Source organism: Camelina sativa, chromosome 9 (genome assembly GCF_030686135.1).
Source record: "Camelina sativa cultivar CO46 ecotype springtype chromosome 9, ASM3068613v1".
Taxonomy (NCBI): Eukaryota; Viridiplantae; Streptophyta; class Magnoliopsida; order Brassicales; family Brassicaceae; genus Camelina; species Camelina sativa.
In genome coordinates, this window is record NC_141888.1 from 37,906,905 (window position 1) to 37,928,047 (window position 21,143).

Below are 21,143 nucleotides of genomic sequence, written 5' to 3' on the forward strand. Positions count from 1 at the left end.
CGAAACCTTGGGGAGTTAGGTTATGAACTGTCGTTACAAGGCTACATGCTATAAATTTGCTGATCAAACCATCCAGTTCAACAAAATAAATCCTGATCTCTTTAAGATTCTGATCCGGTCTAGTTTGTAAGGATACGAATACATAACAAGAAGGACGACGTGTTTGGAGATTTCTCAGACAGAATAAAGAAAAAGAAAGGTACAGATGAAACTTAAGAAGATCAAAACTGACATTTGATGATTCAAGAAATCTCAAGATTCGAACCATCTCCTGAGTGGTTTTTGTGGGCCCGTTTTGGCTGAGGTCTGGGAAAACTTTGACTTGTATATCGCAACCAACATATCAAGTTTGTCACCTTCCTCTGCACCACCTTGACCTTCACCTTGCTTCTTATTCTTCTTCCTCTGCCCATTTCTACTCTCTTCACCTCTGATCTCCCCAAGCTTCCTCTTTCTTGGTACATCATCGCTCATATCTTTGGAATTCTTCTGATTTGGTTTCTCATTTGCCTCTTTCTGCCTCATCCTTTGCCCTTTCTGGTTTGAAGACGGTTTTTCCTGTGTGCGTATATTAGGTCTCTTCTTCTCTTCTGCTGCATCACCTTTTACTGCTATATTGGATTTTGCTTCTTCTTTACCCTCTTCACGTGGGCGCACAGGTCCCTTCTTAAACCTGGTTCCATTCTCTTTCCTTGGACCAGTGTTATCCCATTCCCTCGTTTTTCTTTTGTATCTATTGTCAGGTGCCTCTGCTTCACCATTCGACTGCTGCTGCTCAGATTCGTTGTGTTTATCGCGTTGCTGCTGCTCAGATTCGTTGTGTTTATCCCGTTGCTGAAACTGCTGCTGCTTAGCTTCTCGTATCTTAAGCTTCTGGACGTTATCAACAGCAAATTCTATAACAGGGCGGTGTTGAGGACCAAATGTCTCTGCAGAAATAACAAAATAATATGATATTCGTCTCATCTTACTTCGATAGGTGCGATAACAATCATCAAATTGCAAACCGTTCAAAAAAAAGTACTTGAAGTTTAATGGAAAAATGGTTCCAGCAAGATCAATTACCAGGATTGTTGTTAAGTACTCTCAGTGCTACAAGAGCATGTTCATGCTCCGTGAACTCGACAAAGGCAACACCACGGGAGTAGTTCTTAGTATCAACTTTACCCTTCTTTTCATTCTGTAAGAACTTGATCTGCGTAGAAAACAAAGAAACTAGGTTCAGATTATAGAACTGTGTTTGAATTGTAGCACAACGGCGAAGAGCTGACCTGTCGAATAGACGGATTCTGCTTTGTAGCTCGTGAGGTAACAGCATTAACTAAGAGCTTGTGTAATTGCTTTGGATTCATGGACTTGGGCAAATTATAGATCACAAGCCTTGTTCGAGATACATGGAAGTTAGGAGACTGAAGCTTTTTCATCTTGTTTTCATGCAATCTGCGAGGATAATCACATGCTCACTCTTCTCTCATCCCAAATCACTAGACAGTAACATGCATATATGATAGGGTAAGAAATTATTTACCTTCGTCGCCTGTCCATATCTTCCGCAGACACACCCTCCGCAGCAGGTGTACCATCAAGGATCTGACCTTCCTGTGGAATTAAAAACGAAATATCAGTGCGTGTTGGAACAGCATGCGGAGATTAGGATTTCCAGAGATTTTTGCGGACTGACAAAGGTGTGAACGGTGGTGTACCTTAGCAAGATAAAGATTCCGATGGTCAAGATTCTTCTCCTCGGTCTTTTTGAGCTCTATGTCCTGTGCAGCTTTCTTACCCACAGCTCTCATAATGTTCAGTTGTCTGCCTTTAAGAAGGACACCTACACCTGAGGGAGTATTAGCAGCTGAAATGGCTGCAACTGACGCATCTGCTGTTTTGAACTTGAGAAAAGCAGTCCCTTCTGGCCGCCTGAGAAAGAAAACACATACAGAGAAAAAATGGTGAGGCTTTGGGTTTATTAGAGCTTGAAGATTTTTTTTTATGATTTAACGAATATCAAAGCATATCAGGATGCATACTTTGTGACCTTGTGGAGAACCAGGAATAAAGATTCAACTTCCCCAAATACAGCAAACCTCTGTTTGACTTCTTCCTTAGTAACATCAAATGGGAGGTTTCTTATAAATAACGTTCTCTCAAAATCATCATTTTCCTGCCTTTCTTTAGGAGCCACCACTTTCGTTTTACCAGATTCCAAAGGTTCAGAGACACCAGAAGAGTCAGCGACTGGCTTAGTTGTTGAATTTCTAAGTTTGCTTTTATCTGCGTCCTCTGTATCTACATCAGGAGAAATAGAATCTTTTGAAGACGCAAGCAAGTTCTTAAGAACCTTTCTCGCAACATCTGCTTCCTCTTCAAAATTCACATCGGCCCCAACATCTCTCTCCAGTGCATCTGATTCACTCAGTTTGCTACTGCCGTCCTCCTCATCATCATCATCATCATCAGTATCATCTCCTGAAGGTGGGTGGCTTTCTACAGCATCATCAACCTCCTCCAAATCAACACTACTGTTATCACTGTCCCCGTCACTTCCTTCTTTGTCACCTGCCAAGGTTGAGTACAAGAAGTTTTTAATAATTATAGTTATTAAAAAACCCCAGCGATAAAAAAATATATATACGGTAACATACCATTTGCTGAAGCAGTAGTGGCATCAGCAGCACCGTTGTAAAGATTCTTAGGTACAGCCCAGTCTACAGCTATCGGCCTTTTACTAAACATGTACCCATTGAACTTTTGAATCGCCTGAAGATGCAAAAATAATTAAGACAAGTGATCCAAATGGAGGATAACCAAATTAAGATACCCATGTTTCAAGATCTTACACTCTCTGCATCTTTCTTACACGTGAATTTGACAAATGCAAAACCCTTAGGTAGCCTGCCAAAATATTACACCAAATGAGAATAATATACAGTGATTTATTCATAATCAAGAAAATCACTCAGGCGAATTAGAACATACCCAGTTTCAAAATTTTTAGGAATAAAAACATCCCAGACAAACCCTTCTGCTGAAAAGACCTCCTTAATATCTCTAGGCGTAGCCTGCAAATTTCAAAAACTCCATGAGAAAAGCAACGAATTTATATATGAGATTGTAGCTAACAAAAAAAAAAATCGAGTTTTAAAAACCATGAAAGGAAGATTTCGGATAATTAGTTTCCACTTCTGAGCCTTTGAACCCTGCATCAAAAAAATACCAATAAATTATGAACTGATTCACATGCTTATCAGTTAACTACTCGACAGAAATACAATGGTCAAAAGCAATGATGTTCACCTCACCACCAAGCTGACGAGCCCAAATGATATTTCCCTTTATCTCAGTTTGATGTAATTTTGCAACCGCAGCACAAGCAGATTTGACACTCGTAAAGAGAACAGCCGATGCTTCTACCCTGCATCCGTCTTGGGCAAGACCTGGAAAAGTTATAGTTCTGACGCTTAATAAATGCATCATGAGCACAAAGTCTGGCATGTTCTTAGAAGAAACCAAAGAAGGTTATAGTTACATGCCCACAGTAGTAACTAACACGTGGATGGAACATCTTGCAAAATTTATTCAGATACTAGAAAAGGTATGCGCACACAGGCTTTAATTATATGTAGTTAGGTAAAGATATCAAGTAACAAACCAGAATTCAGCTTCAAGATAAAGATAAGTGAGGCAACCAACACCAAACAAAAACTTAATAATGGAACCATGAGCAGGAGATTCATTCCTACAGCAATATTTCAAAAGTAAACCCTATAAACCTGGACTAGCAAACAATGCAGTTTACACTTCATACGTAATCTCTTCCCAGACATCTTACGAAACCTGTTATAGCTAATTTCATCTCATAATGAATGGAGATTCATGTCCCAATAGTGCTCATTGAGACTAGGCATTTTGTGCCGTGCCTAGAATAACAATATCGTTATCTGCTACACAGATTCATAGATCAAGCAGCTCTGAACAATAACTTGACACTTTACTTAGATATTATCATCATTTACCAAATTAAAACCATGTAACTAAGAATTATTGGTTGGGGTATGCAAGCAGGCATGTCCCCTTTATTTTTACATTATTCTTACCATTTTGTTGGAGCTCTTCTTTGGGGAGGGGATATCTGACAGAGCACACAGTGCCAATCTCTTTGACACGACTATGGACTACCTCTGCCATCTCAGGATTAACAAGGCCACCAAAGATTACAGTTCTTGCAACTCTTCACCATATAGAAAAAGAGAACAAATATATAAGCAGAAAAAATGAGAGACGCAGTTTTGATTATGCATATAGAATATTATGTTTAGTCTTCCTTACACAGGCTATTATAAATTCATTCAGTATATATCTCTATAACAAAAGTCAGTACATTGTTATTAAATCATACCTTTGCTTGTCTGAACATGTTTCTTTATCCGGTAAATCAACATGAAGCTTCGTTTTGCTTTTGCGCTCAAATGGCTTCTCTACTTTTTGGCGCTCAATTGGCTTCTCTTCTTTTTTGCGCTCAATTGGCTTCTCTTCTTTCTTGCGCTCAATTGGCTTCTCTTCTTTTTTGCGCTTAATTGGTTTATCTACCTTTTCTTCGGGTGGAAGAACTGATGCAAATACAAACTTAATGAGTAACGATAACCAAACCAACTTACTCAAGACTGCAAAACCAAATCAAGGCAAGCATATACCTTTCTTGTCAGTCTCGGGGATCAAAGTGCCCTTGTCACTCTGTGCCTGGGAATTATCAGGTAAAGAGGTACCTAATTCGACAAAAGAATAATACAAGAAATTTAGCACAAGAAAATTGATGTCAAAGAATAAAAATCGTAACTCTTAAGATTCCAAACACCAACCTTCAGCTGCTTTTATACGACGCTCTGGAAGAGAAGGGCGAGGTGTGGCCTGTTTAACAGTAATCCTACGTCCTCCAACAGTAGAACCATTCTTCAACTCAATAGCACGCTTAACATCCTCTGGTAAAGCACTGCAAAGGGAAGAAGAAACTTGGGATTGTAAGAACCAATATAACTTTTTTCCAGTAAGAAATTAGTTTCAACAAGTGGACTTAAGCTTACAATACAACAAAAGCAAAGCCGCGGTGTTCTTTTGATCCTGTATAAATAGAAAAGATCATGTTAGCTCCTTGATAGATATAAGCCATGTTAACTTCAATTTCAACTGTGACCACAAATTCACTCACCTTTATTTGTGACGAGAAAGCAACGCCTGACGGGACCAACTTCACTAAAGGCTTCTTCAAGCTGAAACAATTCGTAGAAAAATAATAATTCACAAACTCTAACCTAAACCCAAGGCAATGAATACATATATCTATATATACATAGAGAGAGAGAGAGGGAGGGAGAGAGAGAGCGAGGAAGAAGGTACCTGAGCATTGGTGATGGAATACGGCAAGCCAGAAACGCAAACAGTGGCGGCAGAGTGTGTAGATTTTTCTTCTCCATCTTTCCTCTCTTTCTTGTTGTTTTTACCCATTGATGATACTTGCGAACGAGAGATTCAAATTAGGGTTTTTCACAGTTTTGCAGAGCTTAAAGAGATTGAGGAAGAGGCCCGAGGAGGATGTTGAAGAAGAAGAAGAAATCTAGGGTTTATTAACTTTATTTACTAAACCACTAAAACCCATGTTAACCGACTAAATCAGATAAAATTACGCCCAACCGAATGGTACGATTACGGTTGGATCGGTTCAGTTTTTCGGCTATGGTGTTTTTAGTAGCAGAAATCAACAAATTTAGTACTAGAAAAGTCTTTCCAAAATAAATAAAAACACAACCATGAGAGATTCAATTTCAATTCGGTTCATCACTTAAACCAAAATGTCTACAAAATAAAAATTAATGCAAATCAAAACGATCAATATCCGGTTCGAACCAGTTCTCAAATCGGTTCACCTTGTGTACAAACAGGATAGACGTACTATTTCCCCCTCGGAACTATCATATCGTACTGGTTCCACATCGATCTTCAACCTCTTACTCTAGTTCCCTCGGACTTTCATTCTCCGTCTATTTCCCCTCGATTTCATACTTAAATTTCTATTTCCCCATCGGACTTAAACTTCGCATCTATTTTCCCATCGATTTGGTTTTTACGGTTTACTGGTTTGATTAACCGACGAACGAACCTTATTAATCCAATTAGACCATATTAAACCGGATTATAACCCGATTACAACCCGATTACAAAACTAAACCTAAACAAACCTAAAAATCAGAAAATCCCCAAATCGTTTTCCCCCTTTCTCGACGAACCCTAGAACCTCATAACCCTAAATCGTATCTTCTTTCTTCTTCTCGTTTCTTCTCTCTTAGTGGTTCCGATGGCGTTAATATCTGTTCCTAATCCACCTATTGAAGTTGATTTCGACGCAGAAGCTGAGGATCAAGATGAATTTCATATCGAAAAGATCGTGACATACTTTACAGAAGCGGAGGAATCGATTCGTCACAACGTGTACCCAGAAAGTGACGACGAGGCTGAAGAACGTGCTCGTGGTGGTGCGGCGAGAAGGGAGACACCCATCGCTTGTGGTGATGGCACAATGTATAAAGGGCAAAAGTTCTACAATGGAATCGCATTTAAGGAGTGTGTGACTGACTATGCACTCGCAACAGGTCATAATCTGAAACAATACAGGTACGATAAAGATAGAATCGGTTTTAAGTGTATTGGTGCTAAGGGGAAATGTATGTGGAAAGTGTATGCTGCTTGTCTTCATAATGAGTCGTTTTGGAGGATTACAGTCTACACGAGCAAGCATATATGCATACCTAATGGAAAGTGTGATATGTTTAAGGTCCCAGTAATAGCTAGGTTATTTCTTGATAAGATAAGAGAAGAACCCGATTATTACTTGCCTCTAAAGATGGAGCAGATTATAATGGAGAAGTGGAAGATATCAGCTACTAGAGGTCAGTGTCAAGCTGCTAGAAGGAAGGCATTGGGATGGATTGAGCGTGAATATGATACTCAGTTTGAACGTCTTCGAGACTATGGGGCTGAGATATTGGAAGCGAATCAAGGTTCTGTTGTAGAGATTGATACAGTGAAGAACGATGCTGGTCAGGATGTGTTTAAGCAATTCTATGTGTGCTTTGATGTTCTTAGAAAAACATGGAAAAAAATCATGTAGACCACTAATAGGAGTTGATGGCTGCTTCTTAAAAGCAAATATCAAGGGACAGTTGTGGTTGCTTTAGGAAGAGATGCAGACAATGGTATCTACCCAATGGCTTGGAGTGTTGTTCAAGTTGAGAACAAAGATAATTGGTCATGGTTTGTGAATAGGCTGAAAATTGACTTGGATTTAGGTGATGGAGATGGGTACATTATGGTGTCTGATCGACAAAAGGTATGTGTTTTAGATATGGTTTATGTTTTCATAAAGATGGTTACAATGTTTTAATCAGATTATAATCATGTTATCTTTGTTCCAGGGGTTGATTAAGGCTGTTGAGTTACAGTTACCACAGATAGAGCATCGAAAATGTGTTAGACACATTTATGGTAACTTAAAGAAGGCACATCCGAATAAGAAGCAATTAAAGAAACTCCTCTGGTATTTAGCTTGGAGCTACAACACTAAACATTACGAAGAGAGATTGGAGAGGATCCATGCATATGATAGTCAAGTATATGAAGATGTCCTGAAGACTAAACCAAAGACTTGGTGTAGGGCATTCCACAAGATTGGCAGCTACTGTGAGGATGTTGAAAACAACTCTGTGGAGTCCTTCAATAGTACAATCAACAAGGCAAGAGAGAAACCATTTGTGGCTATGTTGGAGACTGTAAGAAGGCTTGCCATGGTGAGGATTGCTAAACGGTCTGCTATTTCTCATGCACATGAAGGTTAGTAACACTGTACTTCTTTTATCATTTATATGTATTGTCTAATGTTTAATGTTCTTCTTCGAATGTGGTCTAATGTTCTTTTTCGAATGTGTCAGGGATATGCACTCCATATGCGAAACTTTTCCTTGCTGACGAGCTTAAGGCAGCTTCTGAGTGCTCTGTATATCCCAATACAAATGGAACATATGAAGTTTACCTGGGATATGACAAACACATGGTCTGTTTGAATTCCAGAACTTGTACCTGCATGAAGTTTCAGATTTGTGGAATCCCCTGCGAACATGCTTATGGACTGAAAATCAACAAAAAATTGGAAGCTGAAGATTATGTGTGTGAATGGTTCAGAACATTTAAGTGGAAGGAGAATTACACAGAGGGGATTGTTCCACAAAGAGGTCTACGCTATTGGCCTTCCACTGGAGGTGAAAATGTGTATCCACCACCAAGGCCGGACGATGAAAAGGTAGACAAGAAGAGGAAGAAAGGTGTTAATGAGTCACCTACCAAGAAGCAACCAAAACAAAAGAAAAGAATCATGCATTGTGGGATTTGTGGTGCAGCTGATCATAATTGTAGGTACCACCAGAAGAATAAGAATAAGAATAAGAAGGCACAGGTTAGTTATTTCCCCTTTAGAATGTGAATATCGTTTCTTTGTTTCAAGGGTTGACTCTAATATTTTAGTAACATTGTAGGCTGGAGCTCAAGTCGAATCTTCTCAAGGCTGTTTGACTCAAGAGAAGTAATTATGGGATGGAGGACTGATGTTAATGTGTCTATTCTTATGAACCTTGTTTCAGAACATGAATGTTGTTCTGTCTTAATATGGTCTATGTAATGGTCTCTTTGAACCTTCGGATGATCTATGTATTGTCTCTTTTGAACCTTTTGAACCTTTAGAAATTGGATGGTCTATGTATGGTTTCGGTCTATGTAATGGTCTCTTTGAACTCGGTTTCGAATGGTCTATGTATGATCTTTTGAACTCTTTTGACATGTTCTCTTCTTTTAAACATATTGTCTCATAAAAATGATCCATTAACATTAACAACCAAATACAAAAGATGATCCATAAAAATCATCATATTAGCTTCACTAGAGCAAAGATGATCATACAACCAAATACTAAAACAACACATTCATCATAAAAATCATCATATTAGCTTCACTAGAGCAAAGATGATCATACAACCAAATACTAAAACAATTATCACATTCATCCTGAATTTGAATTCAGCTTTTAAATCTTCAATTCTCTCAAATAACTCTTTCTCAACCTCCATTCCCATCTTCTTCTGAAGCTCCATTTGCAGCTTCATTTGCATCTTCTCAACCTCATCTTTAAACCCTTTCATTGTCTCTACCTCATCCAACAAAGCTTCATCGATCCACTTGAAAATATGATTGTCATTCATAAGCTAGAACAGAGACAATTGATTTTGTTATCCAACAAAACCTTATCAACATTCATAAGCCAAATAATAACTTCCTATTACCTTATTCGCAGCTGCATACCCACATCGAAAGTATCGTCTACACGGATTTTGTTCAGATTTTGAATTTTTTGCCACAATTGCTTCTCCACACCAACATCTCTTAGGCACACCAACAAATCTTCCTCTTTCGCGGACATTTGCCGAACAGCTTGAAGATCCAGAGACATTGCTCATGATTTTGAGAGAAAGAGAGAGATTTCGTTTTCAATTTTGATTTTAGGGTTCTTAGTGTCAAGTTTGGGGGTTCTCGATTTAAAATAGAAGAAGAAGAAGTCGGATCGGGTTGAATATCTTATCCGGGTAATAAATTAATTTCATACCGGTTTAATATGGGTTTCTATCGGGTTTAGTTCCAAAACCGTGTAAACCCAGGTCGATGGGGAAATAGAAATTTAAGTATGAAATCGGGGGGAAATAGACGGAGAATGAAAGTCCGAGGGAGCTAGAGTAAGAGGTTGAAGATCGATGTGGAACCAGTACGATATGATAGTTACGAGGGGGAAATAGTACGTCTATCCGTACAAACACTTGATGTCTTCCTTTAACTTGGCCGTCTCAAGAAACGCATCACCGGAGTGATCAACATCAATCGCTCTAAACCCAAAATCATCTCTTACCGATCCAACATTCCACTCGAACCACATCTTCGACATAGTCTCCTTGCGCGTACTGGTTTTGTAGTTCTCTTCCTCTGGTGAATCCGCAGCTACGAGCCTGTATGCATACACTTTCCTCTTCTGTCCTGGCCTGTAAGCTCTAGCCACGGCTTGCTGAGTCACTGATGGGTTCAGATGAACATCAAGTATCAGAACCCTTGATGCTCCCACCAGTGATATTCCTTCCCCACAAGCTCTTATCGATCCGAAAAACACTTTTGCCTCTGGAGAATTGTTAAATCGCTCCATTGAACTTTCTCTTTGCTCATTGCTCGAATCTCCTGTGATTGTGAACATCTCTTTCTCTAAATGCCAACCTTTCATTGAGCTTATGAGTCTCTCAAGAGTCTTTATTGGAGCTATGTATTGGCTGAACACTAAGAGCTTCTCTCCTATTGATTCACACAGAGCTAAGAGGTTTAGAAAGAACTTCATCTTCACACCGTCTCTCACATTGATCTTCTCCAGCACCTTGTCTAGCTTCCTCATTGTGTTATTGTTATCATCAAAACTCTTTTCACCGTTTGACGGGTTTTCATCCAAGAAAGATTTGAGCTTTGGGTGGATATACAAAGCAGCACCAAGAGAGATCTGCTTGAACAGTTCCATGTTCCTCAGACCCTTGACTTCATCTCTCTGAATTGAGCTCAGGTTGAGCATGATAGTGAACTCACTTATTCCGGGGAGCAAGCCTCTGAAATCTGCTTTGTGATAATGCAAGATGTTACGGGTCATTTGGCGTAGATCCCTTATCAAGCTGGCTTTAGCAGAAGAGCTTGTACTCTTCTGTAATGTAAACTCTACTGCAGCGAAGAAAGTTCCCTCAATACTACTCTGGTTCATCTGTTTGCCACTTGGTATCTCTGCCTTGCACATGATTCGGGAAACAATCTCCCGAGTTCCAGGACGCTTCAAGAACTTGGGACGAACAAGATTCAGAATGTTAAACACTTCCTCAACATTGTTTTGGAACAAAGTACCTGTGAGAACCACCTTTCGAGGAGTCCTGACACGAGCAAGCGAAATAAGCATGTTTGTCTCCTTGTTCCTTGATGTGTGACCTTCATCAAGTATAAGCAACGTTGGTTTCTCAAGCAATATCAGCTTACAATCTTCTGAAGCTGCTTCAAAGTTATCATCGCAGATGATCTTTGCAAACTGTTGGTACCCAAGAAACAGAATGCTTCTCTGTTCGACCCATTGCCCCAAAACTTTCAGTTGTTGTTTCCGTGATTCTGCTTTCACGCTGTAGAAATCAAGAAGGGGGACGTTCTCAACTGCCCACGAAGTAAATTCTCTCTTCCATGAATCTATGATCCCCTTTGGTAGCACAATCAATGGTCTAGCCTGCGGATCCATAGCCATGAAGCTCTGTAGAAAGCTGATGAGCAGAAATGTCTTGCCTGATCCCGGTGCATGAGCTAGTATGCATCCACCTGGTTCATCCGCTGCAAGGTTGTTGCATAAAAATCTGAAGCCTTCAGTCTGGTGAGGTCTCATGGCCTGATCATGTCTTGGGTGGATGAACATCTTTTCTCCCAAAATGTTTGTCTGAGAAGACTGCCGGCTTATTGAGAACGTCCTGCTTGTTTCCCCATTTTCTTTTTCATGCATATAAGTTCGTCTTGATCTCTTTGGCTACATCAGGAAAGAAAGTAAACACTGAAGTTCTGAATATCTCTAACAAAGTCAATACACACCACACACAGTTCATCAGTTGATCACTAACCTTGTTGAACACAACCTCGATCATGCTCTCAATTGGTTTCTTGATGAGTCCACAAACACGACACACTTCTCCAATATCGTCCTTGCAGATGAAGGAATGGTCACAGTCTTCGACTTGTTTGAGATCATTCATTTGTGAAGGCTCCACCGTTTCCTATAACCAAGAAAGGCAAAAGTCAGCAGAAAACAATAAGAATGCAAGAGAAGCAGATGATATCTGGAGCCAAACTCGAATATATATATGCAGATTAGAGAAAGTATGCTCTCTGATTAAATGAAAATGTACAGGAAGTAACCTTAATTGATTCCTGAATAAAAGCCATCTGCCTCCAAAGCTCTTCTTCTTCCTCTGCATCTACATATAGAGGATTTTGATTGTCGCTAGCAATAGAATTCATCGATGAATCCTCCTCGTCATAACCTTGAACACTTGTGTCAGATCCTGAGCTATTCTCACTCATAACATCATCATTAGAGCTGTTTCGAAGAGCATTGCTTGAAGAATCTGAGCACTTCTTCAACTTATCTGTAGTAGAGAACTGACGTCCATCATCATCATCCACAATAACCACTCCCTTGAGCTTCTTTTGCCTTTTATGTAGAAGCTGAAAAAAATGCAATCGAAATCATAAAGATTTAAACTTGGCAACAAAAGATGAAGTCAGATCATCACAAAGCATTCAACAAATGTCATTGAACATAAAATATCTGCGATTTTTAAAGCTTACAGTAACTGATTCTTGAGGCAACTCATCATCGGAATCAATGTTAGGAATCTGAACAGACTTGGCTGTTTTTTTCACTTCTTTAGCTTCGGCATCTTCCAATGAGATAGAAGCATTCGAAGAGTACTGTCTCAGCTTACAAAATCTCTTTACATCATCAGAAAGCCAACCGTATTTACCATCTTCATCAAGCCCATCAAGGAGAAAAGGTAGAGAGAATGGGTCAGGACGCTTGGCAAGTTCTTCTTGAGTGATGCTTTTTGTACGCGACCTCAAATTCCAAGCTGTACATATATCATCGACCAAACCACCAGTAAGAATTACAAGGAGAAACAAAAGGAATCAAACAGTTTCACTAAAAAGGAGTTTAATTTCTTCAAACAAACCCAAAAAAAGGAACGAGTTTTAGGTCACAGTCTCATCCAGCAAGAAAGCTACAGACATAAATGAACTCATGGAAACAGAAAGAAAAAAAAACAAATCTTTGAAGCAAAAACCACAATCAACAGATTCGAATCAGCTCTAGAAATCTTTGAACTTTTTTCACACTCAAATTCTGAATCTTTGAACTTTTCATTACTTTGAGCAAAAAAAGGAGCAACAAGAGATGTAAAAGTAAAATAAACGTACGCGTCTCCCTCGGCTTCCAAAACGGAAAGTGACCAGAACCCACCATGTCAGCTATCAAAACTTCGACTAAGAACAATCCCAAAGATGCAAGCTTTTATGCAGGAGGAATCAGAGAGATTTCAAGCAACGAAGAGGAAATAGATCTACTTTTTTATCTTTCTGCGAAAATTGAAAAGCTTTTAATTTTTTTTGTTTTGGTTTCCCATAATAGAAGTTAGTCATGGTGGCAAAGTGGCAAAAGAGAGAGACAAGAACACAGACGTTTTGGGAATGTCAATACGACAAAACAATATATACACTATACTATATCTATACGTCTTAAACTTGCTTCCCACTCTCGACTATTGTGTGTACTACACTATACTCTACAACAATACCATGGCATCCCAAAATGTTACTATAAGATTTCAAAGGGTTTATGGATTATGGTTATGTGACATTGTGACTATCTCTCTTACAATTATGAAGTCTCTGTGACTATCTCTCTTACAATTATAAAGTCTCTGTGTACATCATCAACGTTTAATGTACTAGTAATTAATTATGTCAAAGAAGGTGTAAGGACATCTACTGATCTACTACATAAAAGAACTTTAAATTACCTAAAATTTCATCAACATTAAAAAACCCAATTGATACTACGGCACATATATAAATAAAGTCAACTAAACTAAAATTATTCCAAAGAGTCCTTTTATTTAATTAACAGTAACGCACAAAAAAATTAAATTAAATTTAAAAAAGCCCCCACGTGACTCTTTTTTTTTTTTTTTTTTTTTTTTTTTTTTTTTTTTTTGTGCAAAGGAGCCGTCTCTTTCCTTTACTCTTCGCTCCTTTCTTCTTCCAAAATTTTCCCCAAATCCCTCCACAAACATAAACCCTAGAATCTCAAATTCCTTCCGACTTTAAATTATTAAACCGAGAAAACACCTTTCATTTCTCTAATCCAATACTTCTCCGAACCGTCGCTTAACGTATTGCTTCGTCTTGTCACTTCTTCGCCCCCATGGCTTCGCAGCAACAACAATCCGCCATTAAAGTAAGCTCTCAAGGTACCCTTAAAGCTTCTTTCTTTTTTGGAGGGTGTTTTTCAAATTGAAGTCTTTTGAAATTTTCCCTGTGTTGGGTTTTGTTTTTTTAGGGCGCGAAAGTGCTTATGGTTGGAGCTGGTGGGATTGGCTGCGAGTTACTCAAGACTCTTGCTCTCTCTGGTTTCGAAGACATTCATATTGTAAGTTTTTTGTCGATTTGACTTTTAGTATTCCTGACTTTTCTTCTTCTTTTTGTTCTTCTCTTTTGAGATTCTGGGGTCACTGACGAGTGTTCATGCATTTCAAATCTCTTATCAGGTTACAGGATTTGATTTGGGATTTAGGCTTTTTACTGTTATTGATGATGATTTGAGTAGTTTCTACATCTTTCAGCTTTTTGATTTGATTTGCATGGTTCATGAAATCGATCACTTCGGGATTCCACTGAACACTGAGTCTGGGTTAAGTTTGACTTGTTGATGATGGACTTAGATGTCTATAGGAGGACTCTTTGTTTAGCTGTCTTTGTCACTAGGTTTAGTGTAATTCAAAGACTTTGGTTAGACATTGTATAGTTTGGTTTGAATGAACTACTCTTCTCTTTTAATTGTGATTTTGTAGATTCGTGATTAATGTTTTGTATCAGAAACCATCGGATTTTACTTGCGGCCCTTCTGGATTTAGGAATTGAATCGAGCAGTGACTTATAAGATTAGTTTGTATCTGTGATTAAGTTACTGGTTCTTTTGTGTTACAGATTGACATGGACACTATTGAAGTCAGTAACCTCAATAGGCAATTTCTATTCCGTCGTTCTCATGTTGGGCAGTCCAAGGCTAAGGTAATTTTGCTTGAGCTAAGTCCAAGGGATCCCAGTGTCTAAGAGTTAATATGTTTTCACCATATCGCCAGGTTGCCAGAGATGCAGTCTTGAGATTTAGACCTCACATTAACATAAGTTCCTACCATGCAAATGTGAAGAATCCCGAGTTTGATGTCGATTTTTTCAAGCAATTTGATGTTGTTCTGAATGGACTGGACAACTTGGACGCTAGGCGTCATGTGAATCGTCTCTGTCTTGCAGCTGATGTTCCTCTTGTAGAAAGCGGGACAACGGGCTTCCTAGGACAGGTTATTCTGCGTACCTTTTGTTCTTGCAGTTTTTTTTATTTCTCTAAGCAAAGTCTTGAGTTAGATGCGCCACAATGTTAGGCTTGAACGGTGTAACTGTTATCATTTCCCGCTTATCTCACTTTGCAATACTGGCTTATGGTACAAATCAGGTAACTGTTCATATAAAGGGGAAAACAGAATGTTATGAGTGCCAAACCAAACCTGCTCCAAAGACCTATCCTGTGTGTACAATAACCAGCACTCCGACTAAGGTATTAACAGTGTCTTTTTTGTTCCAAATTCTTGTGAACTTTAGGGAACTTTTAAATTATCTTGGCTGGTATAGTCTTATCCTAAGCATAGTGCGTGTTTTTGATGTGCCAATGAATTGTGAATTGATTCTACAGTTTGTGCACTGTATCGTGTGGGCAAAAGACCTGCTCTTTGCAAAGTTGTTTGGCGACAAGAATCAAGATAATGATCTTAATGTGCGATCCAACAACTCTGCAAGCTCATCCAAAGAAACAGAAGATGTATTTGAACGTTCAGAAGATGAAGATATTGAGCAGTATGGTAGGAAGATATATGATCATGTGTTCGGTTCTAACATTGAAGCGGCTTTGTCCAATGAAGAGACATGGAAAAATCGTAAACGACCAAGGCCTATATACAGCAAGGATATCTTGCCTGAAAGTCGGTCTCAACAAAATGGAAGCACTCAGAATTGTTCTGTTACTGATGGTGATTCAACGATCTCCGTCATGCCGTCGCTTGGTCTGAAGAATCCACAGGAATTGTGGGGTCTAACGCAGAATTCTCTAGTATTCATAGAAGCATTGAAGTTGTTCTTCGCCAAGAGAAAGAAGGTCTGTGTAGTCCTTTCTGTAAACTCTTCTTGTGTGTATATAAGTTTTGGTGTACTTATTAATTCATGGTATTTTCTATATGCTGCCACAGGAAATAGGACACCTTACTTTTGACAAAGATGATCAGTTAGCTGTAGAATTTGTCACTGCTGCTGCAAATATCCGTGCTGAGTCTTTTGAAATTCCCTTGCACAGCCTTTTTGAAGCGAAAGGTATTGCTGGGAACATTGTTCATGCTGTTGCTACGACAAATGCCATTATTGCTGGTTTGATTGTTATTGAAGCAATCAAAGTGCTCAAAAAGGATGATGACAAGTACAGGTTTGTAACTTTGAAATTGTATTTCACTTCATTTCATAAGATTTTACCGTCCTTGATATTTCTTTAACACTAGTTTTGTTTTCAATCTCTCTAGAATGACATATTGCTTAGAGCACCCAAGCAGAAAGATGCTGCTTATGCCAATTGAGCCATATGAGCCTAATCCTGCTTGCTACGTCTGTTCCAAGGTATAACATTATTGTTGTGTAACCTTCTTTCATTGTCGTTCTTGTATTACCAGTCATTGGATGTTCATTTTTTATTCAACAGACCCCTTTAGTACTTGAGATCAATACTCGGAAATCGAAACTACGGGATCTAGTTGATAGAATTGTCACAGCCAAGCTTGGAATGAACCTACCATTGATTATGCATGGGGCATCGCTTCTTTATGAAGTTGGTGATGATCTTGATGATATTATGGTTGCAAACTACAATGCGAATCTCGAGAAGGTTTGGTCTTGATTGTTCTACCATCTGCATTTTTAGTACAGGTTTAGACACCACAATTTCTTACATGCTCGTGCTTTATTTTCAGCCTTTATCAGAACTTCCTTCACCCATTGTCAACGGAAGCATTCTCACAGTCGAGGATCTTCAACAAGAGCTATCTTGCAAGATAAATGTCAAGCACAGGTTTTGTTTCTTACATTCTGAATCCTGTTTCAAATACAGTTTGGTTTCTGGTAATCTTACCATCGACTTCCCCTAAACTTTTGCATTCAAATTACAAAGGCTTTCCTCTATCATCAGACATCATCCTAGGATTCTTGTATTGCCTGGAAGCTTTAGATTGTTACCTCCATGGCTGGAAGTGGCAGATGATTTATGCATTCTCTGCTTTATTATGTTTCTTTCACAGGGAAGAATTTGATGACGAAAAAGAACCTGAAGGAATGGTACTCTCTGGATGGACACAAGTTCCAGCTACCAATGGCGAGAGCGCATCAACATCAAACAATGAGAAGCCCGTTGATGTCACAGAGAGTTCCTCAGGATCCGAGACTGCTTCTAAGAAGAGAAGACTCTCCGAGATCGAGCCCAGTAACCACAAGAAAGAAACAGAGAACGTCGAGAGTGACGATGATGATATCATGGAGGTTGAAAATCCCATGATAGTGAGCAAGAAGAAGATAAGAGTTGAATAGGCTGGCCTTTTTCTTAAGATCCGATCCCTAAATCCTTGCCTTTTAGTTTCTTTTTGATTTCAATCTAACTTTCTACTTCCTGAACTAAATGTCACAAGAATATTACAAGTATGATTTAGGGATTCTTTGATGAAGAAGAAACTACTCAGATTGTTAAATATTTACTAGGACAGGACAGGATCCCTTGGAGGAGGAGCCCAGGAACTCACTATAAGGAAGCAATCTTTGCTTTCAGAGATTCTGTAATGTTTTCACTAACTGTAAGAGCTCCCTTGTATCTTAATTCTGTTTACCAAATTTTCTCTCTTTTTTTCTTTTTCTCTGAAGAAATCTCAAAACTACTTTTCATTCTCTCTTTTGTTGTTAATCTGAATGCTAATTGACGGGATTTGCATACAGTTTTACAATACTTTGAAAAACTTGTATTTTGAAACCTAAGTTATCAACAGCCTATAACATGGGAGCATGAGTAGATACATGCATATTCACCACCGTTAAATACATTTCAATTACAAAAAAAAATTAAAAAAAATTACCATTCAACAAATCTGATTACCTTAAGGTTTTTCTTTTTCTAACTTTTCACACCGTTTGGTTTGGTGGAAATGCTTAGTTTATCTTCCGTTGAGGCTAGCAAACTGAGTAAACATGGCCGTTCCAGAGTGTTGGTCCACTGTTGAGTCATCCTTCTCTTCAGTCTGAGAACCCGGGCGTTCACTTGTTGCCGCGGTGGTGGCAGCAGGTGAAGGCGGCGCAGCAGCAGCAGCAGCCATGGGCTTAGCTGTCTCAACCTCCTCAGCCTCAGCTTTTCCCTGAGAAAAAGCTTCTTGAAGCTGAAGAGCATATTCTAAGTTCCACAATACATCTCCCATTGTTGGTCTATCAACACCGTAATCTGCTAAACACTTCTCTGCAGCTTCTGCAAACTTTTTCATAGATTCAGGATTCACAGTTCCAAGGAGATGAGGGTCGATGATCTTTTCGAGCAACCCTTTTTGTTTCCATTGCATAGCCCATTCAGCTAAGTTGACCTGTTCCCTTGGAAGCTGAGGATTAATGGCTGGTCTTGCACATAGAGCTTCTAGAAGAACAACACCAAATGAATAAACATCGGACTTGTCTGTGAGTTGTTGTCTCCTGAAGTATTCCGGGTCTAAATACCCGAAGCTACCTTTCACGGCCGTACTGACATGATTCTGTCCGAAGGCAACGTCTTTGGAGAGGCCAAAGTCAGCTACTTTAGCAACTAAAGCTTCATCAAGCAGAATGTTAGTGGATTTGACGTCACGATGGATAATGCCTTGAGCAGTTCCTGTGTGCAAATAGTGAAGCCCTCGAGCAGCTCCTATGCAGATCTCTAGTCGTTGTTTCCATGTCAAAGGAGAAAGGTTTTTTCCATAGAGATGGTCTCTGAAAGGACCATTGGACATGTATTCGTAGACGAGGATCATCTCTGAGTTCTCGTCACAGTATCCAATCAAGGAGACTAAGTGTCTGTGTCTAAGCTTAGATAGCATTTGAATCTCTGTGTGGAACTCTGTGATCCCTTGCTCTGACTGTGGATTGCCTCGTTTGATGGCGACTTGAGTTCCATCATCGATGGTACCGATGTAAACGTTTCCAAATCCACCAACACCGATGATCTCTGATGCATCGAAGTTCTTTGTGACTTCTTGAAGCTCCGAGAGAGAGAACAAGCGTCCGAGGCCAAGCGTGGAATTGTACAAGTTGGATTTGTGAGAACCGGTTTTGCTTGTCATGAAGGTACTGTCACCAGAGTGTATTGGTAGTAACCAAGAAGAGAAACTGTTTCTCTTCTGCCAATCTTGTGGTCTCTTCTTCCACTTGTAAACCATTGCTCCAAGACCTACGAAAGCTCCAAACATCATCACAAAACCTGCAGTTGCAACCATCCCTTGCTTCCCCATACTCGCTCTTTTACCATCAACTCCAAATTCTCCATCAAGACTGTTCACTGAGTTGCTCATCTTCAGGACCTCGACTCCGTTCAAGATTGCGTTCTTTCTCCCAGTGTCTTCTCCCATGGGACCAATCTGGACCTGAAGCTCAGATTTCATAAGAGTCGAGTTCACCACAATGTCTTTGTAGTAAGGAGCAGAAAGATCGCCAGCTAGAGTGGACAAATCCAGCCCGGAGATGGCGGTCTTGCCATTGATGTAAACGTTGAAGTAGAGGTCATTAAGAGACTTGCTGATGATGTCACAGAAATGAAGACGAACGAAGTAGTGAAATGATGGGTTTGATGGGAAGTTCCATGTGACATTGAAGTTAGGATCTATGGTTTGAGAATCAGCCATCTCTGCGGCTGTAGCGTAAACCGTCTGTGGCGCAATCAGCGGTGTAACTTCAGGAGGATACTTGATCGCTGTAGGGGTTGTTTTGACATCGTGAGCCAGATTAGGATCTTTCAAGTAGTCTTTGTCAGGTGTCCAGGTTCTTCCTAGTGTGTCATTCTGTGGTGTAATCAAAGGACCACCAACATTAACCCTGTAAACCGACTGGTACGCGTACCCAGACAGACCCGAAAAGCCCTTGACAGGGAAAAGAGAAGTGCCAGCATCAGATATAAGTTCGTCTGGAGCTGACACAAGTTCTATACCGTTGATGAACGCTGCGGAACCTTTCATAGGTTTGAACCTAAGGGCGAACTGAGCATCGGTCATGTTGACGAGGTACTCCTTCTGAACAATGGCTTGGCTATCATTCTTATTGTTGTTACTAAGTTTAAAGTTGTGAAGCAAGACGTACTTCTCTGATAAAACAGAGAAAGTTGCTTGCTCGAGATCAAACTTGTCATTGGGAAAGGCAAAAAAATGGAGACGAACCCAATGCCAACCAGGTCTGGTCAAATGGAACTTGTAAATTGCTTCTTCGCGGAAGATCCTAGCGGTTAGGTAGATATGAGAAGTGAGTTTATCTGATGGCGGTGCAGAGACCTGAATGTCGTCTTTGGCTTCTATGTACTGAACCGTCTCTGAGTCACTCTTGAAGACTCTACCTTCAGGAGTTTTGGTTGAAGACTTGCTCCCACAATCAATGAGAATGTCATCAGCCGGTTTAAAACCAGCGGTTGGGCCACCACCGATGGGAGCCGCTGAAGCTAGGCCGGTTAAGAAGAGGAGGACGGTGAACAGAAGAGTCATAAGGAGCCTGAAAGAAGAATCTAAGACAAGACACATTGGTATATTTGGTTTCTTTGTTATCTCCATCCCTCCTTCGTGGGGGAAGAGAGAGAAGAGAGAAGAGAAGAATGAGGAGTAAAATGAAAAGAGGAAAGGAAACGAGATTGTTGGGATGCTTGTGGTTGAAGAAAGAGCGAGAGAAAAAAGAAAGGATGAGTAGTTGTTTATATGTGTGGCTAGTTTTCTTATTTGTGTTTTGGTTATAATTAGTTAATGTTTTATTTTTAGTTAACTGTTAAATTGGCTTCATGAATATGTTGACACAATTAAGCCAATACAAAACAAACTATGTTTTATTTTTGTAGATGTTCTTTTTGATCATGGCCATCGTCGAGCAACTCATGC

At 39.6% G+C, this 21,143-nt stretch overlaps 6 protein-coding genes across 6 annotated transcripts; 2 read left to right on the top strand and 4 right to left on the bottom strand.

The window, feature by feature from the left end:
- Positions 1–76: 76 nt before the first annotated feature.
- On the bottom strand, positions 77–5,943 carry LOC104713593 (uncharacterized). The gene is made up of 18 exons (XM_010430753.3): positions 5,392–5,943; positions 5,204–5,264; positions 5,079–5,115; positions 4,857–4,987; positions 4,692–4,763; positions 4,397–4,607; positions 4,095–4,228; positions 3,295–3,434; positions 3,147–3,197; positions 2,977–3,059; positions 2,838–2,892; positions 2,643–2,757; positions 2,028–2,556; positions 1,704–1,917; positions 1,529–1,599; positions 1,272–1,440; positions 1,066–1,195; positions 77–929 (listed from the first exon to the last, which is right to left on the bottom strand). The coding sequence occupies exons 1-18, from the start codon at positions 5,497–5,499 to the stop codon at positions 253–255; spliced, it is 2,988 nt and encodes a 995-aa protein (XP_010429055.2). The 5' UTR covers positions 5,500–5,943; the 3' UTR covers positions 77–252.
- Positions 5,944–6,346: 403 nt separating this feature from the next.
- Positions 6,347–8,627, top strand: LOC147939246 (uncharacterized). The gene is made up of 5 exons (XM_087465918.1): positions 6,347–7,088; positions 7,206–7,378; positions 7,464–7,878; positions 7,977–8,497; positions 8,577–8,627. The coding sequence occupies exons 1-5, from the start codon at positions 6,347–6,349 to the stop codon at positions 8,625–8,627; spliced, it is 1,902 nt and encodes a 633-aa protein (XP_087322044.1).
- Positions 8,628–8,898: 271 nt separating this feature from the next.
- Positions 8,899–9,551, bottom strand: LOC147939247 (uncharacterized protein At4g04775-like). The gene is made up of 2 exons (XM_087465378.1): positions 9,378–9,551; positions 8,899–9,299 (listed from the first exon to the last, which is right to left on the bottom strand). The coding sequence occupies exons 1-2, from the start codon at positions 9,549–9,551 to the stop codon at positions 9,036–9,038; spliced, it is 438 nt and encodes a 145-aa protein (XP_087321504.1). The 3' UTR covers positions 8,899–9,035.
- Positions 8,899–13,396, bottom strand: LOC104713595 (protein CHROMATIN REMODELING 35-like). The gene is made up of 5 exons (XM_010430755.3): positions 13,117–13,396; positions 12,490–12,770; positions 12,058–12,366; positions 11,763–11,915; positions 8,899–11,671 (listed from the first exon to the last, which is right to left on the bottom strand). The coding sequence occupies exons 1-5, from the start codon at positions 13,160–13,162 to the stop codon at positions 9,890–9,892; spliced, it is 2,571 nt and encodes an 856-aa protein (XP_010429057.2). The 5' UTR covers positions 13,163–13,396; the 3' UTR covers positions 8,899–9,889.
- A 475-nt stretch (positions 13,397–13,871) lies between these two features.
- On the top strand, positions 13,872–17,948 carry LOC104713596 (SUMO-activating enzyme subunit 2). The gene is made up of 11 exons (XM_010430756.3): positions 13,872–14,155; positions 14,258–14,347; positions 14,905–14,988; positions 15,060–15,278; positions 15,431–15,532; positions 15,668–16,126; positions 16,218–16,447; positions 16,542–16,635; positions 16,718–16,900; positions 16,986–17,083; positions 17,310–17,948. The coding sequence occupies exons 1-11, from the start codon at positions 14,123–14,125 to the stop codon at positions 17,593–17,595; spliced, it is 1,878 nt and encodes a 625-aa protein (XP_010429058.2). The 5' UTR covers positions 13,872–14,122; the 3' UTR covers positions 17,596–17,948.
- Positions 17,949–17,950: 2 nt separating this feature from the next.
- LOC104713597 (putative receptor-like protein kinase At2g21480) lies at positions 17,951–20,931 on the bottom strand. The gene has a single exon (XM_010430757.3). The coding sequence runs from the start codon at positions 20,823–20,825 to the stop codon at positions 18,210–18,212; it is 2,616 nt and encodes an 871-aa protein (XP_010429059.1). The 5' UTR covers positions 20,826–20,931; the 3' UTR covers positions 17,951–18,209.
- Positions 20,932–21,143: the final 212 nt, after the last annotated feature.